General features: G+C 37.7%; 1 protein-coding gene across 1 annotated transcript in view; it reads right to left on the bottom strand.

Moving 5' to 3' along the window:
• Window positions 1–20,400, bottom strand: part of LOC126161971 (serine-protein kinase ATM) — a 481,619-nt gene that overhangs the window by 116,678 nt on the left and 344,541 nt on the right. The window contains exon 33 of the mRNA XM_049918161.1: window positions 162–327. Within this exon, the coding sequence (XP_049774118.1) occupies window positions 162–327 (166 nt within the window). The remainder of the gene's footprint in view (window positions 1–161; window positions 328–20,400) is intronic.

Genomic DNA, 20,400 nt, shown 5'->3' with positions numbered 1-20,400 from the left:
ATGCTAAGTCCATTCTTGTGAACTTCAGTACACAAAATGGAGGAGCCCATTTTTATCTTTTCATTATGATAATGTGATTAAAATTAAGTTGTGATTTTTGAGTCTTTGGCCATGGAACCCGTATGCTGTGTAATGAGTTAATGACTATTTAATGTACATACCGGGCACTGTCTCACTATTTCCAGAGCACAATTCCAGGTCATGTGCTTGAAGGACACGATCCCATTTTGCTTTTATAGCTTTAAATGTTGAACAGCTCTGATAGTCTAGTGTGTTGGACGGCCAGCATCCATACACTGCATCAGAATCCCCTATCTTTGTATAAGCCTAAGAATAAGAATAAAAGGAAAGACAAATAATCTCAATTTCACTAACATTTCACAACTTCAAATTGAAATGCTTAGCAGAAAGTCATATGGACAGCAATAAATAAGTGAAAATTAATACTCCATATTGGGTACAACTTGCAACACTCTGGAGAAACTACATTAGTGTTTGAGTACAAAAAATGATTTTAACCCTGTACAGTCGAAATTATTATTTACTGTAGAAAAAAAATATTTATATGCACAGAATGTTAAAGAATAATGTATTTAACACATACAAGGTGAATGTTTATTTTTAAAATTATTTATGTTTTCAAAATAGGTCTGTGACTTTGAGGTCACAGTGGGCAGTTGAACTTTTTGTTCAATCTTGTACGAGTATTGTAGTATTTCTATTACAAGACAAGAATGCAGCTGCATGTTACAATAAAATTGGAAGTAAGGAAAGAATAATGGGATAACAATCAATTACAGGCAAAAATACACACAATACAATAATTAAAAAAAATACAAAGTTAAAAATTAATTTTAGTGTCCTCTTTTTTCAGGTTTTTTTTAGCTTCTGATATGAACTATTTAGTATGAAAATTAAAAAAAGAATTATAATTTGGTGTATTGCAAAGATGCGCTTTACATTTTGTACAAAACACTTCTGGTGCACCATTACATCCTGACTTTTTCATCGTCCTCTTTTTTTCTGAAAATTGAGGCCAGTGGCCCATTCCATCTTTCCTCATTTCTTTTTCAGGCACTGGTACTGCTGACCCTATTATCTTCTTCAACTGAGTTGCAGTTTCAATTGATGAACTACTAAATCTTCCCCCTTTTCTCTGTCAATCCTTATTCCGTTTGCAAAGACAAGCAGCAACAGTAGCTTTGAAGTCCAATAGCCTGAGCTGGTCATGCTTCACCTTACACTCTGTACAATCTCTTCTGTATAGTAGCCATGCATTGACTACAGTCAGATCAAGCAAGTGAAATGCAAGTCTCAAATACCACTTCCTTGATCGGATCTTGTTGCGATACAATGCTATCAGCGAATCCAACAGATCAAAACCACCCATGCACTGATCGTATTAGTGACCAATACTGGGGCATTCAACATTTATTTTTTCTTTCTTTGTATGGTCCCATCTCTCCACTTTTGATGTTGGATGAGCACCAGCAAAAGTATTAAGCAAATGAACAGGCTTGTTGTCGTACCATTTTACTGCACACAACGTACACCATCAATTATAGATAAATGCTCCTCATAACTCCCTCAATTGCTCCTTTTTATCTCTTGGCAGATGAAACACAACTACAAACCGAACTCCTGTGAACCAATTATCAAAATACAGTTTATGAAACATGTATCTAGGTATCACATAAGCCAAGTGAAGAACAACATTTCCACTCACACCGACATCAGGCAAGGAAGGATCATGCTTCACATCCCCTGTATATATCTTTAAATTATGTGAAATTCCACTTGAATCACACAAGACAAATGATTTATAACCCCATTTTCAGGTTCACTTTTCACATAATTCTTCAAGCTATGTTTTCCCTTGAAAGGAATCATCTGTCTACTGACAACTTTTCACTCATGGGGATACTTTGAAAATTTCCAACCAATCTTATACAATTTGTCAGCTGGATCTACAGTTTTGTTATTGTTGAAATGAAGTCCTAATTTTAGCTGCTCCCACCTACTGCAGCTCATTATACCAGCAACAGCTGGAATCCGAGTAGCAGTTTTCCAATACATACGAGATGATGGAAGTCCATAAATGGACATGTACATATAACAACCAAAAAATTGTTGTTATTGGTTTAGAAATGTCTTTCTGTATTGCATATAAGTTGGTTTGAGAAGCAACATTTTCCACAATTTTTTTATCTAACAACTGCCTGAAATAGGTCACAGGTTGACAATGCTCCTCTGGTGCACAAGGGAGAGAACTCTTCCAAGGCTGAACAGGACGAATAATACGATGGGTAAATCGTCTCCAGTCATTACTGACGTGAACTTCATCACTAATGTTCTCATTATCACTTTCACTATGCACAAGTACTCCATTATCACTGTCCTCTGCACTATCATTATCACTCTCGGCTATTTTCTACAATCTCAATATCATCCTCACTATCTGAAGCTACGACAAAATTTTCTGATTCATACCCAGGAATAGGCCTAACTTCATATTCTTCACATTTTTCCTGTTTTTCATAAATATTTCTGGGATCCATGACTGTAACAAAGTGGGGTTAGATTCCATTATTGTCCAATGTTACTTCAGAGAAATGGACCTAAATTCCATCATAAACAGGGAACATTTATACTTACATGAATTGCAGTGTTTTAATAATGAAGAATGATACTTACATTTATTAATAAATATTTTTCTTTCTTGAAAAAGAACAGAATCACTGTAAATAATAACTAAACTAGCACCAGCACAGGAAGCCGACAAATGCATGCAGCCCAACATTCAATGCTACCTACCAAAGATAATATTATATTGGTGTCTGTGCAAAGAACCTCAATATAAAGCAACCATATTGTAGCACTCAAGTCACACTGATCGAGAAAGGAATAACATTCCTAATGGGGAATATAGTGATGAAATTTGACGTGACTTCAGAGTCACGGTGGGCAGTAGAGGGTTAAATGCACTTCTCTTGTCTAACAAACAGAACGTCTGGAATACAGTACGGATACACACCACAAAAATCATATATGACCAAAATTTTAAGTTGGTTAGAGCATTTAAATTTTACAGACATACAGTATGAACTCTGCACTTAGACATGGTATGATCGAGAAGTTACAGTAGTTGTAGCAGACCTGCAAACTACTGAGCAGTGATGGTGTGATGTTACCATTACCCACTTGATAAAACAAAACTGATGTGGTTCATTTCCTAGGGGAAAAACATAAATCCCTAATCACAAGCAAAGTTTAGGCTTATGTGCTGAAGACAGATTGGGTGGAACAGCTTCTCCAGGTTGTGAATATTCAGAAAAGCATTTATGTATATCACTGATTTCTCTGTTTTGGTCAACCAGTGATAACTGCAACATCATAGAAGGGATCAACATTGCAGCAGGTAATTCAGAAGAATGGATCCATCTACGAATATCAGCAGAGCAGTAAAAATAAAAAAAAATAAAAAATAGTTTTGGCAAAGTGTATGCTCCCTGACTAATTGAAATTCTGTTAATTTAGTGCCCAATATCCACAACAGTATCACTTTTCAGAAAGGTCAGTAATTGATGATAAATTCTGGGTATACTACTGAATTGCTAAATATTGAATACACTATTGAATATGATGATGATGTAGGACTTTCAATGTTGTTCTCCTTGAAAAATCCAAGTGCAAGTAGTTGTTTTAAGAGTTTCAAAATGCTCCTTTTTCACTTTAAATTCTCATCAATATAGACATTTAAACATTTTGTAGTTTCCACCCTATTTATTACTTCTTCGCCATGTGTTACACTATCACTGGTGTAGTACCCCTGGATGGGCAGAACTGAGTATGTTGCATCTTTTTAAAATTGAGGCAGAGACTACCTGAAGAAACAATCAATGATACTTTTGAGAACATTGTTAACAATTTCTTGCTTCTTTGTATATGGTTGGAATAGTTGCAATCTGCAAAAAGCACTAATTCTGCCTGTTGTGTGTTAGACGGAATATCCTTTACATATTTGAGGAACAATAATGGACCTAAGATTGAGCCTTGAGGGACCACATACATGATTCCTCCCAAGTCAGAATAATGCCCCGTGGACTACATTATTTGAATCATTAATTGCAACTTTCTGTGTTTTTTTGGTTACATATGACATTATGCAGTGGTTGGCTTTACCATCAGTCCCACATAAACTCCAATTTATGTAGGAGAATAGTCATTCATGTAGGAGAATAGTCATTCATGTAGCAAAGTGCCTCAGACAGGTCACAGAAAAAACCAAATGGCGCTATTTTATTATTTAATGTTTGTAAAATTTGTTGAGTGAGCATGTCACAGCTTTCTCAGTAGAGTAACTCTTCTGAAATCCAAACTGTGGTTTGCTGAGCACATTATTGTTGCTAATATGAGATACTGTTCTAGACTGCATCACTTTCTCAAAAATTTTGGAAAATTATGTCACGATGCCTGCAGCTCGGGGTCTCACAGTAGCGTTCTCGCTTCCCAAGCATGGAGTACTGGGTTCAATTCCCGGTGGGGTCAGGGATTTTCACCTGCGTCGAGATGACTGGGTGTTGTTGTGTCATCTTCATCATCATCATCATCATCATCATCATCATCATTCATCCGCATTACGGATGGAGGAAGGCAAAGGTAACCCACTTCCACTAGGACCTTGCCTAGTACGCCGGTGCAGATCTCTCACGTCGTTCCCCTTACGCTCTGTCAAGAAGCATGGGACTTGGCATTTCCATTTCCATGTCAGCAATGAAACAAGCCTGAAGTTACTGACATCTATCCTAGTACCTTTCTTAAAGAGGAGACTGGCAAGGGCATATTTCAGTCTCTCTCAAAAAATGCTTTAAGTTAATGATGCATTACATATTTCAAGTAAGACACAGCTTATTGTTTGGAAGAAAATCTTTATTATTCTATTGGGAACATAATTAAAACCATATGAGTTTTTATTTTTGAGAGAATATATAATTTTCTTAATTTCAGAAGGAGAAGTGATATATTCATGTGATTGAATCTTATGAAAACTGATTTTTCAACATATTACTATGTTTCTTCTCTTGTAGTTTTTGTCTCTATATTTTCTACTAACGAAACTATTATTAAATATATTTGCTACTTGTGTCTCAGAATTTATAGCCCTTCCATTCAGCTGGATAATGATGTTATCCTGCCCAGTGGCTGGTTGTCCTCCTCTAGTTTTGCAAAAAATTTAATATAGCCTTAATTCTGTTATCAGAATTACAGGTTTCTAACAAAATGAGCATGTTTCTTGATATTTTAAGTAACTTTTCTTAGTAATTTTCAGTAGTTTTTGTAATCTCTACTTGTTCTTGCTAACAAATACATTTCTCTTTTTCGTTCACAAGATATTTTCGTCCCTTTTGGTTATCCATGCATTTTTACATGGCTGTTTAATGTCCTTTTTGATTAGCTTATCCAGAAAACTATTTACAAATAATGATATGAACTCATCATGGGATACATTGAGTTTTGTATGAATATTGAGTTCATTATAAATTGAATCCCAGGATATTTCATGCACACTATTCTAAACCCACAAGAGGGCGTGCTGATTTTCATAATACTGTCGGGCAAGGAGTCTACTTTGTACACATGGGAAGAATAGCTGTTTCTATGTTACCAAGCTAAACATGCAAGAGCAGAATCATAGTTTAATCTAACAAAGATAAAATAAACTTACAGAATATGTAGCAGAAATGAGAACAGTGAGAAACTTAACATCAGGATCGATAGTCATGAAGTAGATGAAGTAAGGGATTCTACTACCTAGGCAGCAAAATAACCAATGAAGGACGGACCAAGGAGGACATCAAAAGCAGACTATCACTGGCAAAAATGGCATTCCAGGTCAAGAGAAGTCTCTAGTATCAAACATGTGCCTTAATTTGAGGCAGACATTTCTGAGAATGTACGTTTGGAGCACAGCAATGGATGGCAGTGAAACATGGACTGTGGGAAAACTGAAGACATCACAGAATACTTCTACGGTACTATAGGAAGATGTAGAGGGGGGAAAAAAGTGTAGATGTAGACAGAGATTGCAATATATCCAGCAAATAATTGAGGACATAGGTTGTAAGTGCTATTCTGAGATGAAGAGGTTGGCACAAGAGAGATGCATCAAACCAGCCAAAAACTGATTTTTTTTTTTTTTTTTTTTGGGGGGGGGGGGGGGGGGGGGGGGGGGGGGAAGGTGCTAAACAAACTTTCACTACACACATTGTTACCATGGACAGGTGTCACCCCACAGTAATGGCTCACTCAAAGCATTAGACAGCACAGCTGCCTCAAATCCCAGCCAACGCTTATTTTATTACTCATTAGCTTGTAGACAACTGCCTTATTGTGGGATTGTGCTGCTAGCTCATGATGTGAGTCAATTTCATACATGATCATAAAATTTTTCTGGCATAGAGTTTTTCTGAGATAGCTCACTATTTATTTTATATTGGTGCTGCTCGCATGGATGCATAACAACACAATTTATCACTGTATTAGCTGCAGCAATCACAAACGAACAGGTATGGGCTCACCATTGCGAAACAACACTAAATGAAGCAAAACAATTTTATTTGTGTTTGGAATGCTTTATACATATGCGAACCTGCTCAAGAGTTAAAAACATATGTCCTGAGATGTCCTGGAGTCATTAATTATTCTAACTGATTTCAACTGAGGAGTATCAGTTCTGTAAGGCACTATCTTATTTATCCCAACTAACTGTGCGTAATCATCAGACAGATCATTTGTTACTAGGTAAACAGCTGTTTTCTTGCTTTGAGCTTCACCAAAGAAAGCACTATTAAGTGTGGGCTTACCATTATTATCCATCCATGTTGGAAAGTTAATTACTGAGATTAAATTATACGATCAAAATACAGTTTCCAGAGAATGTTTCCTATCAGAATCCTTTAATAAACCTACACCGAAGTCACCACAAACTATTAACTGCTTGCTGCTGTCCTACAGATAGCACAGTCAGGAATCCAGATTCCTTATGAACAGTTGTTTTCCCAATGGGGATCTATACACAGTTACAAATAAACGTGTAATGTTTTTCTGTAGTAATTCACAAGCACAATCTTGTGTGTGCTGATCACTACAAAATACACTTTTCTCACTGTTTTTGAACTTGTGTTCTGCCTTAATATATGTAAGAACTACTTTTTCCATATTAGTTCTGCACGAGAAGCTGCTAGAGCATAATAATTTATATATAACTTAACTAACCCTGTTGTTACGTGGTGTTCCAATGGACACAGAATGTCTATTGTTTCATGTTGTTGTTGCTGTTGTCGTCGTCGTTTTTGCTGGTGTGGTCTTCAGTCCGAAGACTAGATTGATGCAACTCTTCATACTACACTATCTTGTGCAAGCCTCTTCATCTCCGAATAACTACTGCAACCTACATCTTTCTGAATCTGCTTACTGTATTCACCTTTGCTCTCCCTTTACAATTTTAACCACCCACACTTCCCTCCAATCCTCAATTGGTGATCATTTGATGTCTCAGAATGTGTCCTATCTACCAGTCTCTTCATTTTGCCAAGTTTTGCCACAAATTCCTTGTCCCCCCCAATTCTATTCAGCACTTCCTCATTAGTTACATGATCAACACATCTAATCTCTAGCATTCTCCTGTAACACCATATTTCAGAAACTTCAATTCTCTTCTTATCTAAACTGTTTATCGTTAAAGATTCATTTCCATACACTGCTACACACCAGACGAATACTTTCAGGAAGGGCTTCTAAACTTAAATGTATATTCAATGTTAACAAGCTTCTCTTTATCAGAAATGCTTTTCCTGCCATTGCAAGTCTACCTCTTATAACCTCTCAACTTTGGCTATCATCAGTTATTTTGCTGCCCAAATAACACAACTCATCTATTACCTTAAGTGTCTTGTTTCCTAATCTAATTCCCTCAGCATCATCTGATTTAATTTGACTATATGCAATTATCCTTGCTTTGCTTTTGTTGACATTCATTTTATATCCTCCTTTCAAGGCAATGCCCATTCCATTCAACTGCTCTTACAAATCCTTTGCTGTCTCTGATAGAATTACAATGTCATCGACAAACCTCAAAGTTTTTATTTCTTCTCCCTGAACTTTAATTCCTACTCCAAATTATTATTTGGTTTCCTTTACTGCTTGTTCAATGTACATATTGAATTATATCAGGGATAGACTACAACAACCCTGTCTCACTCCCTTCTCAATCATTGCTTCCCTTTCATGCCCCTCGACTCTTATAACTGCTATCTGGTTTCTGTACAAATTGTGAATAGCATTTCACTCCCTGTATTTTACCCCTGCTACCATCAGAATTTCGAAGAGATTATTCGAGTCAACACTGTCAAAAGCTTTCTCTAAGTCCACAAATGCTATAAATTTTGCAGTGACACATGGTGTGTTGTGGGGCATTCACTCTGTTTTTAAAATAATTGAAAAGCCACCATCGCTTCAATCGTTTATTAGATGACCGGTTTCAGCACTCTGAAGGTGCCATCATCAGATCTGAAACGTGGATTAACATTTATAAAATCCATGTTTCAGATCTGATGATGGCACCTTCAGAGTGCTGAAACCGGTCATCTAATAAACGACTGAGACGATCGTGGCTTTCAAATTATTTTAAATGCCATAAATGTAGGTTTACCTTTCCTTAACCTAACTTCTAAGGTAAGTCATAGGGTCAGTACTGCATCGCACAATTCCACATTTCTCTGGAATTCAAACTGAGGTCTGCTTCTACCAATTTTTCCATTCATCTGTAAGCAATCCGTGTTAGTATTTTGCAAACATGACTTATTAAACTGACTGTTCTGTAATGTTCACACCTGGCAGCACTTGCTTTCTTTGGAATTGGAATTACTACATTATTCTTGAAGTCTGAGGGTACTTCATCTGTCTCATATACCTTGCACACCAGATAGAAGAGTTTTATCATGGCTGGCTCTCCAAAAGCTATCATTAGTTCTGATGGAATATCGTCTACTTCCGGTGCTTTGTTTTGACTTAGATCTTTCAGAGCTTTGTCACATTCGTCTTGCAGTATCATATCTGCCATCTCATCTTCATCTATGTCCACCTCCCATACTCTATATAATCCTTCCTTCTTTCAGTTTTCCTTTATTTGCTTAGGACTGGTTTACCATCTGAGCTCTTGATATTCATACAAATGCTTCTCTTTTGCCCAAAGGGTTCTTTAGTTTTTCTGTAGGAGGTATCTATTTCTCCCTAGTGAAATATGCTTCTAAATTCTTGCACTTGTCCTCTAGCTATTCTGCTTAGCAATTTTGCACTTTCTGTCAGTCTCACTTTTTAGATGTTTGCATTCACTTTCGCCTGCTTCATTTGCTGCATTTTTAAATTTTCTCCTTTCATCAATTAAATTCAATATCTCTAGTGTTATCCAAGGATTTCTACTACGTCTTGTCTTCGTACCTATTTGATCCTCTGCTCCCTTTACTATTTCATCTCTTAAACCTACCCATTCATCATCTACTGTTCCCCTTCCCCTATTCTAGTCAACCATTGTACAATGCTCCCTCTGAAGCTCCCAAGAACCTCTGGTTCTTTCATCTTATCCAAGCCCCATTTGCTTAATTTCCTACTTTTTTCCAATTTCTTCAATTTTAAGCTACAGTTCATAACCAACAAATTGTGATCAGAGTCCACATCTGGCCCTGGAAATATCTTGCCATTTAAAATCTGGTTCCTAAATTTCTGCCTAACCATTATACAGGATGAGTCACCTAACGTTACCGCTGGGTATATTTCGTAAACCACATCAAATACTGACGAATCGATTCCACAGACCAAATGTGGGGAGCGGGGCTAGTGTAATTGGTTAATACAAACCATAAGAAAATGCAAGGAAGTATGTTTTTTAACACAAATCTACGTTTTTTTAAATGGAACCCCGTTAGTTTTGTTAGCACATCTGAACATATAAACAAATACGTAATCAGTGCCATTTGTTGCATTGTAAAATGTTAATTACATCCGCAGATATTGTAACCTAAAGTTGACGCTTGAGTACCACTCCTCCGCTGCTCGATCGTGTGTATTGGAGAGCACCGAATTATGTAGGGATCCAAACGGAACGGTGATGGACCTTAGGTACAGAAGAGACTGGAACAGCACATTACGTCCACATGCTAACACCTTTTAATTGGTCTTTTTCACTGACGCACATGTACATTACCATGAGGGGTGAGGTACACGTACACACATGGTTTCCGTTTTCAATTACGGAGTGGAATAGAGTGTGTCCCGACATGTCAGGCCAATAGATGTTCAATGTGGTGGCCATCATTTGCTGCACACAATTACAATCTCTGGTGTAATGAATGTCGTACACGCCGCAGTACATCTGGTGTAATGTCGCCGCAGGCTGCCACAACACGTTGTTTCATATCCTCTGGGGTTGTAGGCACATCACAGTACACATTCCCCTTTAACATACCCCACAGAAAGAAGTCCAGAGGTGTAAGATCAGGAGAACGGGCTGGCCAATTTATGCGTCCTCCACGTCCTATGAAACGCCCGTCAAACGTGTACCTCACCCCTCATAGTAATGTACATGCGCGTCAGTGAAAAAGATCAATAAAAAGGTGTTAGCATGTGGACGTAATGTGCTGTTCCAGTCTCTTCTGTACCTAAGGTCCATCACTGTTCCGTTTGGATCCCTATGTAATTCGGTGCTCTCAGATACACCCGATCGAACAGCGGAAGAGTGGTACTCAAGCATCGACTTTAGGTTACAATATCTCTGGATGTAATTAACATTTTACAATGCAACAAACGGCACTGATTACGTATTTGTTTATATGTTCAGATGTGCTAACAAAACTAACGGGGTTCCATTTAAAAAAACGTAGGTTTGTGTTAAAAAACATACTTCCGTGCATTTTTTTATGGTTTGTATTAACCAATTACACTAGCCCCTCTCCTCACGTTCGGTCTGTGGAATCGACGCGTCAGTATTTGATGTGGTTTACGAAATATATCCAGCGGTAAAGTTAGGTGACTCACCCTGTATATTCAATCTGAAACCTTTCTCCAGGTCTCTTCCATGTATATAACCTTTTTTATGATTATTAAACCAAGTGTAAATGGTGATTAAATTACGTTCTGCGCAAAATTCTACCAGGTGGCTTCCTCTTTCATTCCTTTCCTCCAGTCCATATTTACCTCCTATTTTTCTTTCTCTTCCTTTTCCTGCTATCGAATTCATTCTCATATCTCTTTACATTTTCCAAACAAACAAGAAGCTCTTCTACCGTCAATCCTCTAATATTTTGATGAAATAAGCTAAACTTATTTTTCTGTGCATTATTAAGCATTTTGAGGGGCTCCTCTGCTATTTTGACCCTTTTCAGAAAAATGTGCCTAAATCTTCATTCTGACCTAAAAAAGGTATCTCTCTGACACCAGAAACTACAGGGATCTTGGGTGGTGCGAGTATGGTGGCTGTACACTTCCTGCAAGAAGCTCAGCCACAGTAGAAGAAGAAGAAGTAGTAGTAGTAGTAGTAGTAGTAGTAGTAGTAGTAGTAGCAGCAGCAGCAGCAGCAGCTGTTTTATTCATCTGTGGAACACTTAATGTAATTCATTTATACAGGTATCAGGATACTTACAGATGTAGGTTGACAAGAATGGGATAGGCAGTTGGCCATGTTCTTATAGCATTTGTCCGATGGAGGCATGGCTCGTAGTTAAAGGTTCTGCCCCAAGATATACATCTATTGCAATAAGCGATGACAGTACTTAAACAACCAGGACACATTTTGAATATTTCCCCACACGTATTTAAATAATGGGCATTCCAAAGACTCTCTTCATTCAGCCTAAGGTTGTTCTACTAACAACCACATGATTTTCATGCAGCATAGCTTACGATGAAAGAGAATCAGAATGGCCGAACCTTCACTATTTAATTCCTGTCTCTGTATATCTCTATTCTGCTTTCATGTGTCATTAATAAACATACAGTATTAATATTTTGATAGTGCTGATGATGGTTTTTTGTTTCTGTTTGTTTGAGGATGCCCACATTGTAACTGCTATGTGTGACCATGACACGGCTGTGGAAGCAATGGTTACCAAGTACAAAGGACAACTAAAAGAAGCAGAAAGATATATATTTTCAATAAACTAGGCAAAAAATCAGAAGTGCCATATCTCAATTAAAAACTTGAAACTTTCAGCACAGGGCAGAAGCATGTAGAGCAACTATGGCTCAAGTTCAGAAGAATAGTTGATTATGCACTGGACAGATATGTACCCAGTAGAACAGTTCATAATGGGAGGGACCTACCATGGTATACAGTCACCTTAAAGAAACTTCTAACAAAACAGAGAACGTCAGAACATATTCTGAATCGAACATAATGAGGTATCTTGAACTGAATGACCTCCTCTATGGATTCCAAAAACATCAATCATACGAAACTCGAATTGTACTTTTCTTACATGACATACTGAAAGCTTTGGATCAAGGCAGTTATGTAGATGCAGTAGTATTTTCTGACTTCCAGAATGCATTTAACTCAAGTATCATACCTACACTTATTGTCATAAATTTCCTCATATGGGGTGGTTGTTGTTGTTATTGTTGTGGTCTTCAGTCCTGAGACTGGTTTGATGCAGCTCTCCATGCTACTCTATACTGTGCAAGGCTCTTCATCTCCCAGTACCTATTGCAGCCTACATCCTTCTGACTCTGCTTAGTGTATTCATCTCTTGGTCTCCCTCTACGATTTTTACCCTCCACGCTGCCCTCCAGTACTAAATTGGTGATCCTTGATGCCTCCTACCAACCGATCCCTTCTTCTAGTCAAGTTGTGCCACAACTCCTCTTCTCTCCAATTCTATTAAATACCTCCTCATTAGTTATGTGACCTACCCATCTAATCTTCAACATTCTTCTGTAGCACCACATTTCGAAAGCTTCTATTCTCTTCTTGTCGAAACTATTTATCGTCCATGTTTCACTTCCATACATGGCTACACTCCATACAAATACTTTCAGAAACGACTTCCTGACACTTAAATCAATACTGGATGTTAACAAATTCCTCTTCTTCAGAAACGCTTTTCTTGCCATTGCCATTCTAAATTTTATATCCTCTCTACTTCGACCATCATGAGTTATTTTGCTCCCCAAATAGCAAAACTCCTTTACTACTTTAAGAGTGTCATTTCCTAATCTAATTCCCTCAGCATCACCCGACTTAATTCGACTACATTCCATGGGGTATCAAGTGAAATTTGTTACTGGCTCAAGGACTTTACGATAGGGTGGACACAGCATGTTATCTAGATGGAGAGTCATCATCAGATGTAGAGGGAACTTCGGATGTGCCCCAGGGAAGTGTACTGGCACCCATGCTGTTCAAGTTGTATATTAATGATTTTGTAGACAATATAAATAGTAACCTCATACTGTTTGCAGATGATGCAATTATTTACAATGAAGTGCTGTCTGATAGAGGCTGCATAAATGATCAGTCAGATCAAAGTGGTGCATCAACTGGCAACTTCCTTTAAACATTCAGAAATGTAAAATTGTGTACCTCAAAAAAAGTAGTATCACATGACTATAATTGGCCAACTCATACAAATACCTGGTTGTAACACTTTGTAGGGATATGAAATGGAACGATCACATGGGCTCAGTTGTGGGTAAAGCAGGTGGTACACTTTGGTTTATTGGTAAAATATAGTCAACCAAGGAGATTACTTACAAATCACTTGTGCAACACATTCTAGAATACTGCTCATGTGTGTGGGACCTGTACCAAATAAGACTAACAGGGGGCACTGAACATATACAGAGAATGGCAGCAAGAATGGTCATGGGTTTGTTTGATCCACGTCAGATGTGTTACAGAGATGCTAAAGCAACTGAAATAGCAGCATCTTGAAGAGAGACGTAAACCATCTCGAGAAAGTCTGTCCAAGTTTCAAGAATAGGCTTTAAATGATAACTCTACGAATATGCTACAACCATCCATGTATCTCTCACATTGGGATCGTGAGGACAAGATCAGAATAACAGAGGCATTAAAACACCCATTCTTCCCACATCCCATTATGAATGGAATGGGAAGAAATCGTAATAACTAGTCTAATGGGTCATACAAGATCAGGATAATTACAGCACACACAGAGGTGTAAAAACAATCATTCTTCCCCCACTCCATACATGAATGGAAGGGGAAGAAATCATAGTATAATGGGCCATATCTTGTACCACGCACTTCAAGGTGGTATGCAGAGTATGGATGTAAATATGTAAATGTAGTAGGCAATCAACACTTTCAAGTGGTGTATTTTGAACAAGTAGTAGTTACTCCCACTGCTCATCTTGAAATGTCAGTTAGTTCAGTATAGCAGAGGTTTGGGGCATGGCTTCTATAGAGTACAGCTATTATGGGCATTCCAAAGCCTCTATTTATTCGGCCTAAGGCTGTTATAACAACGCCCACATAATTTTCACATAGCACTGTTCACAGTGAAGGGGAATCAGAGTGGCTGAAATTTCACTAATGAATTCCTGTCTCTATATACCTCTATTCTGCTTTCATGTGCCATTCATCAACATTTAGTACTAATGTTTCGATAGTGAAGAAGATGGTTTTTAATTTCTGGCACTGGCAATTCTAGCTGCTGTAGGAAAGGCAAGTCTGTAAATATTTTGCTAGAGTGCACAAGAATATGGTAATGTAAGCAGCAACCATTAGGGAAGGTTTCACAAATGATTAGACGAAATAAGCACGTGGTACACTTCATTACCTCTATTATACGCCAATAATTTTCTTGCTTCTTGTCAGTGTTTGCAGGATAAAATGTGTAATTAGGAAGTTTATTTTTGTGAGTGTATTGTGTCTGTGTTTTATTTTCTTGCAAATAACTGCAGCATACCACAGATATGGAAAGAGCTTGGACCTGAAGTGAAAGAACTTGGTGTGCCCAGACCAATCTAGACATCAATCAAGAACAAATACAGTGGAAATGCAGGTGAGGGTGTATACATAATTTCAAAGGAGCAATGTATGTTTGTACGTCTACCTACCAACATCACAATAAATCGCTCTAAAAAGAGATTTAATGCAGTGTAGCACTTAAACTACATAGTTTTGTAATAAGTTAAGTATAAATATGAAAACCAAACAATGCAGAATGTAGGCTTAGCAAATTCTTCTAACAACATTGGAACTGCTCAGTTTGCTTCTATCAGTCAATCACAGCACAGTACCTCTGACCTCATAGAACATCAAAGTTACATCGCAAAAACTAATAAATGCCAAGCATTGAATGCTACAAAAAATTAAACATCTCAAGTTCAGAATCAAACACAAGAAATACATTAAGCATCCTTCCCAAAAGTATCAGACACCACATTGATGAACTCTCGAAAACACATAACTTTTCATATGTTTGTTACAATAAAATGTCGAGAAATGTGATGTTAGTGGCTAAACACGCTTCCTATACACCTTACCTTGGTGAGTTACCTTTTGGTTTATTTTAGTAGTTGACTATGGAAAGGATGGGAGATACAATGTGTAAATTTTTTAGAGATACCTGACACCATGGTTACAATCAGTAAATGTCACGAACTTCCCAAATACAGAAACCACAAGCTGCACATGGCCTAAAATAATTTATGTAAACTAGAGAAAACAGAAATTATGATGGCTGAATGAAGACTGAAGCCTTCATATGCATGTGTTACTGACACTACAAACACCTTATTTCACAATGTAACATTACACACCCTATCAGCTGCCACCACAACCATAGGGTGGGTCTTTGGTTTCCATTTTGTGTGCTACAAATAACCATTTGAGTACCTGAAAATTGAGTCAGCAACCACAGTACTACATGAAATTACAGAGAAGTATTGTTGTTATTTATTTGAGGTGCATTTTTTATCAAATCCCTACTCTTTGTTGTTGGAATATTCTGTCACTGATAGAACATACTGAAATGAAGTACCTCTTAGCTAGTATTTTAAATATAGTGAGGTGACAAAAGTCATGGGCTACCTCCTAATATCATGTCGGACCTCCTTCAGCATTGATATGCACCCATGATCTAGTGGTACCGTCTTTTATTAGTAATCAAAAGTTCTTGGTCCTGGGTTCGAACCACACAACTGCTTTAAGCCTAGTCTGATGATGTGCAGAAGAAGAAACAGAGAAGCAGGAGTTGATACAGGAGAGATGAGGGATCCAGCATTAAAATCAGAAAAATAACTATTCACATTGGTGTGTAGAATGTATGAGGCTGGCGATACATCATCTGGCTTTCAGAAAACATCATCTACAAAATTCTGAAAACTGCAAGAGCCAACAAGTGCAAAAATTATTGCATGATCATCTTAACAGTTCATGCATCCAAACTTATGACAATAACAATACACTAAGAATGAAAAAGAAAACTGAGGATGTGTTCGATCACAATCAGTTCCACTTTAGGAAAAGAAAAGAACAAGAAAGGCAATTCTGACATTGTGGTTAATAATGGAAACAAGACTAAAGAAAAATCAAGACATAGCCACAGAATTTGTTGACCCAAAAAAGTGTTCAACAATGTCAAGTGGTGCAAAATTCTGAGAAAAATAGGGGTAAGCTATAGGGAGAGACTGGTAATATAAAAAATGTACAGCAGTCAAGATGGAATAATAAGAGTGGAAGACCAAGAACGAAGTGCTCAGACTAAAAAGGGTGTAAGGCAAGGATGTGGTCTTTCGCTGCTCCTGCTCAATCTATACATCAAAGAAGCAATTACGAAAATAAAAGAAAGTTTCAAAAGTGAAGTTAAAATTCAAGGTGAAAAGATATCGACGATAAAATAAGCTGATGACACTGCTATCCTCAGTGAAAGTGAAGAGGAATTACAGAATCCGCTGAATGGAATGAACAGTCTAACGAATACAGAATATGGACTGAGAATAAATAGAAGAAAGATGAAAGCAATGAGAAGTAGCAGAACTGAGAACAGTGAGAAACTTAACATAAGGATTGGTGATCACAAAGTAGGTGAAGTTAAGGAATTCTGCTACCTAGGGAGCAAAAAACCCACAATGGACGGAGCGAGGACGACATAAAAAGCAGCCTAGCACTGGCAAAAAGAGCATTCCTGGCAAAGAGAAGTCTACTAGTATTAACAATAGGCCTTAATTTGAGAAAGAAATTTCTGAGGAGGTATGTCTGGAGTATAGCATTGTATGGTAGTGAAACATGGACTGTTGGTAAACCGAAAAAGAAGAGAATTGGAGAATCTGAGATGATGTGCTACAAAAGAATGTTGAAAATTAGATGGACTGATAGGGTAAGAAATGAGGTTATTCTCCAGAGACATGGCAATGAAGAGAATATAAGGTAAACATTAATAAGAAGAAGAGACAGAAAGGTAGGATACCTGTTAAGACATCATGGAATACCTTCCATGGAAGCAGGGGAGATATAGAGGGTAAAAACTGTACAGGAAAACAGAGATTGGAATATGTCCAGTAAACAAACAAAGGGATAGGCTGCAGGTGCTACTCTGAAGTGAGAGGAATATGTGGGGTATGCATCAAACCAGTCAGAAGGCTGATGGAGGGTGGAAAAAAAAGTGGAGGGGTGCACAGCAACTCGGTGTTGCACGGACTCAACAAGTCGTGGTAAGTTCCGTACAGAAATAGTGAGCTATCCTTAGCTGCGAAACTGTTGCAGGTGCAGGGTTTGTGCATGAACTGACCTCTCTTACATCCTGTAAATGTTCAATGGAATTGTTGTCGTGCAGTCTGGGTGGTCAAAAGCATTCACTTGAATTTTCCAGAAAGTTCTTCCTACAAACTGCAAACAACTGTGGCCCAGTGACATGGCGCATTGTCATCCATAAAAATTCCACCGTTGTTTGGGAACAGGATATCCACGAATGCCTGCAAATGGTCTCCCAGTGGCCAAACATAACCATTTCCACTCAATGATTGGTTCAGTTGGACCATAAGACCCAATCCCCTGTAAATGAAGCCCACACCATTATGGAACTACCACCAGCTTGCACAGTGCCTTTCTGAAAGCCTGGGTCCGTGGCTTTGTGGAGCCTGCACCACACTCAGACACAAATAAATTGGCACTTATCTGACCACAACATTGATTTTCAATCGGCTAGGGTGCAAACGATATGGTCACGAGCTCAGGAGAGGCCCTGCACGTGATTTCATACAATTAGCAAAGGCACTTGCATTGGTCATCTGCTGCCATAGCCCATTAACACCAAATTTTGTCACACTGTCCTAATATACACGTTCGTTGTATGTCCCCATTGAATTCTGTGATTATTTCACGCATTCTTGGCACACTCTTGACACTGTGGATCTTGGAATATTGATTCCTAGCGATTCCCAAAATGCGTGTTCCTTGCATATGGCTCCAACTACCATTCCATGTTCAAAGTATTTTAATTCCTGTCATGTGGGCTTAATCACATCAGAAACCTTTCCACACGAATCAACTGAGAACAAATGAAAGCTCCGCAAAGCACTGTCCTTTTATAACCTGTGTACATGATACTGTTGCCATCTGTATATGTGCATATCGCTATCCCATTAGATTAGGCACGTCAGTGTAAGTTAATTTTTGTAATCTCTTCAATCCTGTCACAGTCTGTTGCTAAACTTGTGAACTTAATATGCATCCTGAGTTCAAATACAGTGAGAACAAATATGGAATGTAATGCAGTATCTCAAGACAGCATTTTATTCACATCAATCATGCACGTAGAGCAATTAGATCAATTCACAGAGAAGCTGTTGTGTAACTAGTTAACATAAAGCAATTATTGTCAAGTTTATTCAGTGAAAGTGAGAAATAACATACACAAATTAACAGTCACGGAACTTCGGACTGTGGCAAGGACAAATGATCACAGTGCTCCTGGCGGCCAATGCATGAACAATGTTGACAGCTCATCAAGTGAATCAGCTGTCCACCTGATGTAGCTACAGTCTGCTGCTCTTCACTACAACCAACCTTGGCAGTTATTTGTAAAATTTTATTCTTCCATAGAAAATGCTGTTTTGTGTTTTATGTTTATTCTTTCTTTGTAAATATGAGTTTAATCTAGATCTAGAGGACATGGTCATGGAAAGAGGTGTTTATACAATAATTATCTTTTTCTATGTCCATGACTGGCTGATAGATGTACTCACACAGTGTAGTTAAAATTCACAATATTTTTAACAGATCTTTGTGATGAGTTTGATTACTATTGCTGCTTATTATTCTTATGGATTTTTTCTATTATTTGGAAAATGTGTTTATATTTTGCGCATTTGTTCCATTCTGATGAACACCATACCATTAACAACATTTTTAAATGTCAGTGTGCATAATGCTATTGCTTGTACCCTTCACTGGAATTTCTAGTCTTGAAATATCACAAAATTTTGTTGAGAGAAGTTGCATTATCAACCATACAGTCAAGTCTTACATATCCGCACTTTTACATACTTACTGCAATGAAGCTACTTTGGTTTCTCAGTTATTTTTAAGTTCCATACCTTATGCTCACAACATTTTTACTACGGTATAGAATGTTCACACATTTACCAAATTAATACATTATACCAGTAAATATTTGATTACAGACCGATCATTTATATATGTTATCTGTATTAATATTAGGAATATAGTTAACCTTTGTCTAAACTGATAAATTAAAACATTCATAACCAGTCCATTCCAAAATTAATTTATTGGGTGAAAATAAATAACACCTACAAAAAAATGCAGGAAACATAAACTGCTACTTACCGTAAAGAAGACACGTTACGTTGAGGACAGGCTCCATTAAAAGACACAAAGCTTTTGGCCACAGCCTTCATCAGCAAAAGAGAAAGAGAGAAATGTACACCAGTCATATACACAACCAAGCACACCTCATGCAAACATGACCACCAGCTCCGGCAGCTCAAGCCAGGATGGATCTATCACATGGGATGACAGCAGATTATGATGACAAAGTATGTTCCTTCAGACTTAATCAAATGTTGGAATGCTTCACAAAATTTAAAGGGTGTCGGCAACAGATGTATAAAACATTATATTAACACTGAAAAACAAAAGTTCTTCAGGTTGGGATGGGATACCCACAAAAGTTCTCATATTTGTGCATAAAATAACAAGACACGACTATCTTTAATAATAAGCCAGTCTTTTGAACATGGATGTTTCCCAGAGGTGCTAAACTATGCGGAAGTAAAACTGTTGTTCAAAAAAGGGTCAAGAGAGGATATGGGAAATTATTGCCCCATCTCTCTTCTCCCAGTCCTGTCAAAAGCATC

This window comes from Schistocerca cancellata, chromosome 2 (genome assembly GCF_023864275.1).
Source record: "Schistocerca cancellata isolate TAMUIC-IGC-003103 chromosome 2, iqSchCanc2.1, whole genome shotgun sequence".
Lineage (NCBI taxonomy): Eukaryota > Metazoa > Arthropoda > Insecta > Orthoptera > Acrididae > Schistocerca > Schistocerca cancellata.
The sequence above is the reverse complement of the archived record's forward strand: the minus strand, read 5'-3'. Positions and strand labels throughout refer to the sequence as shown.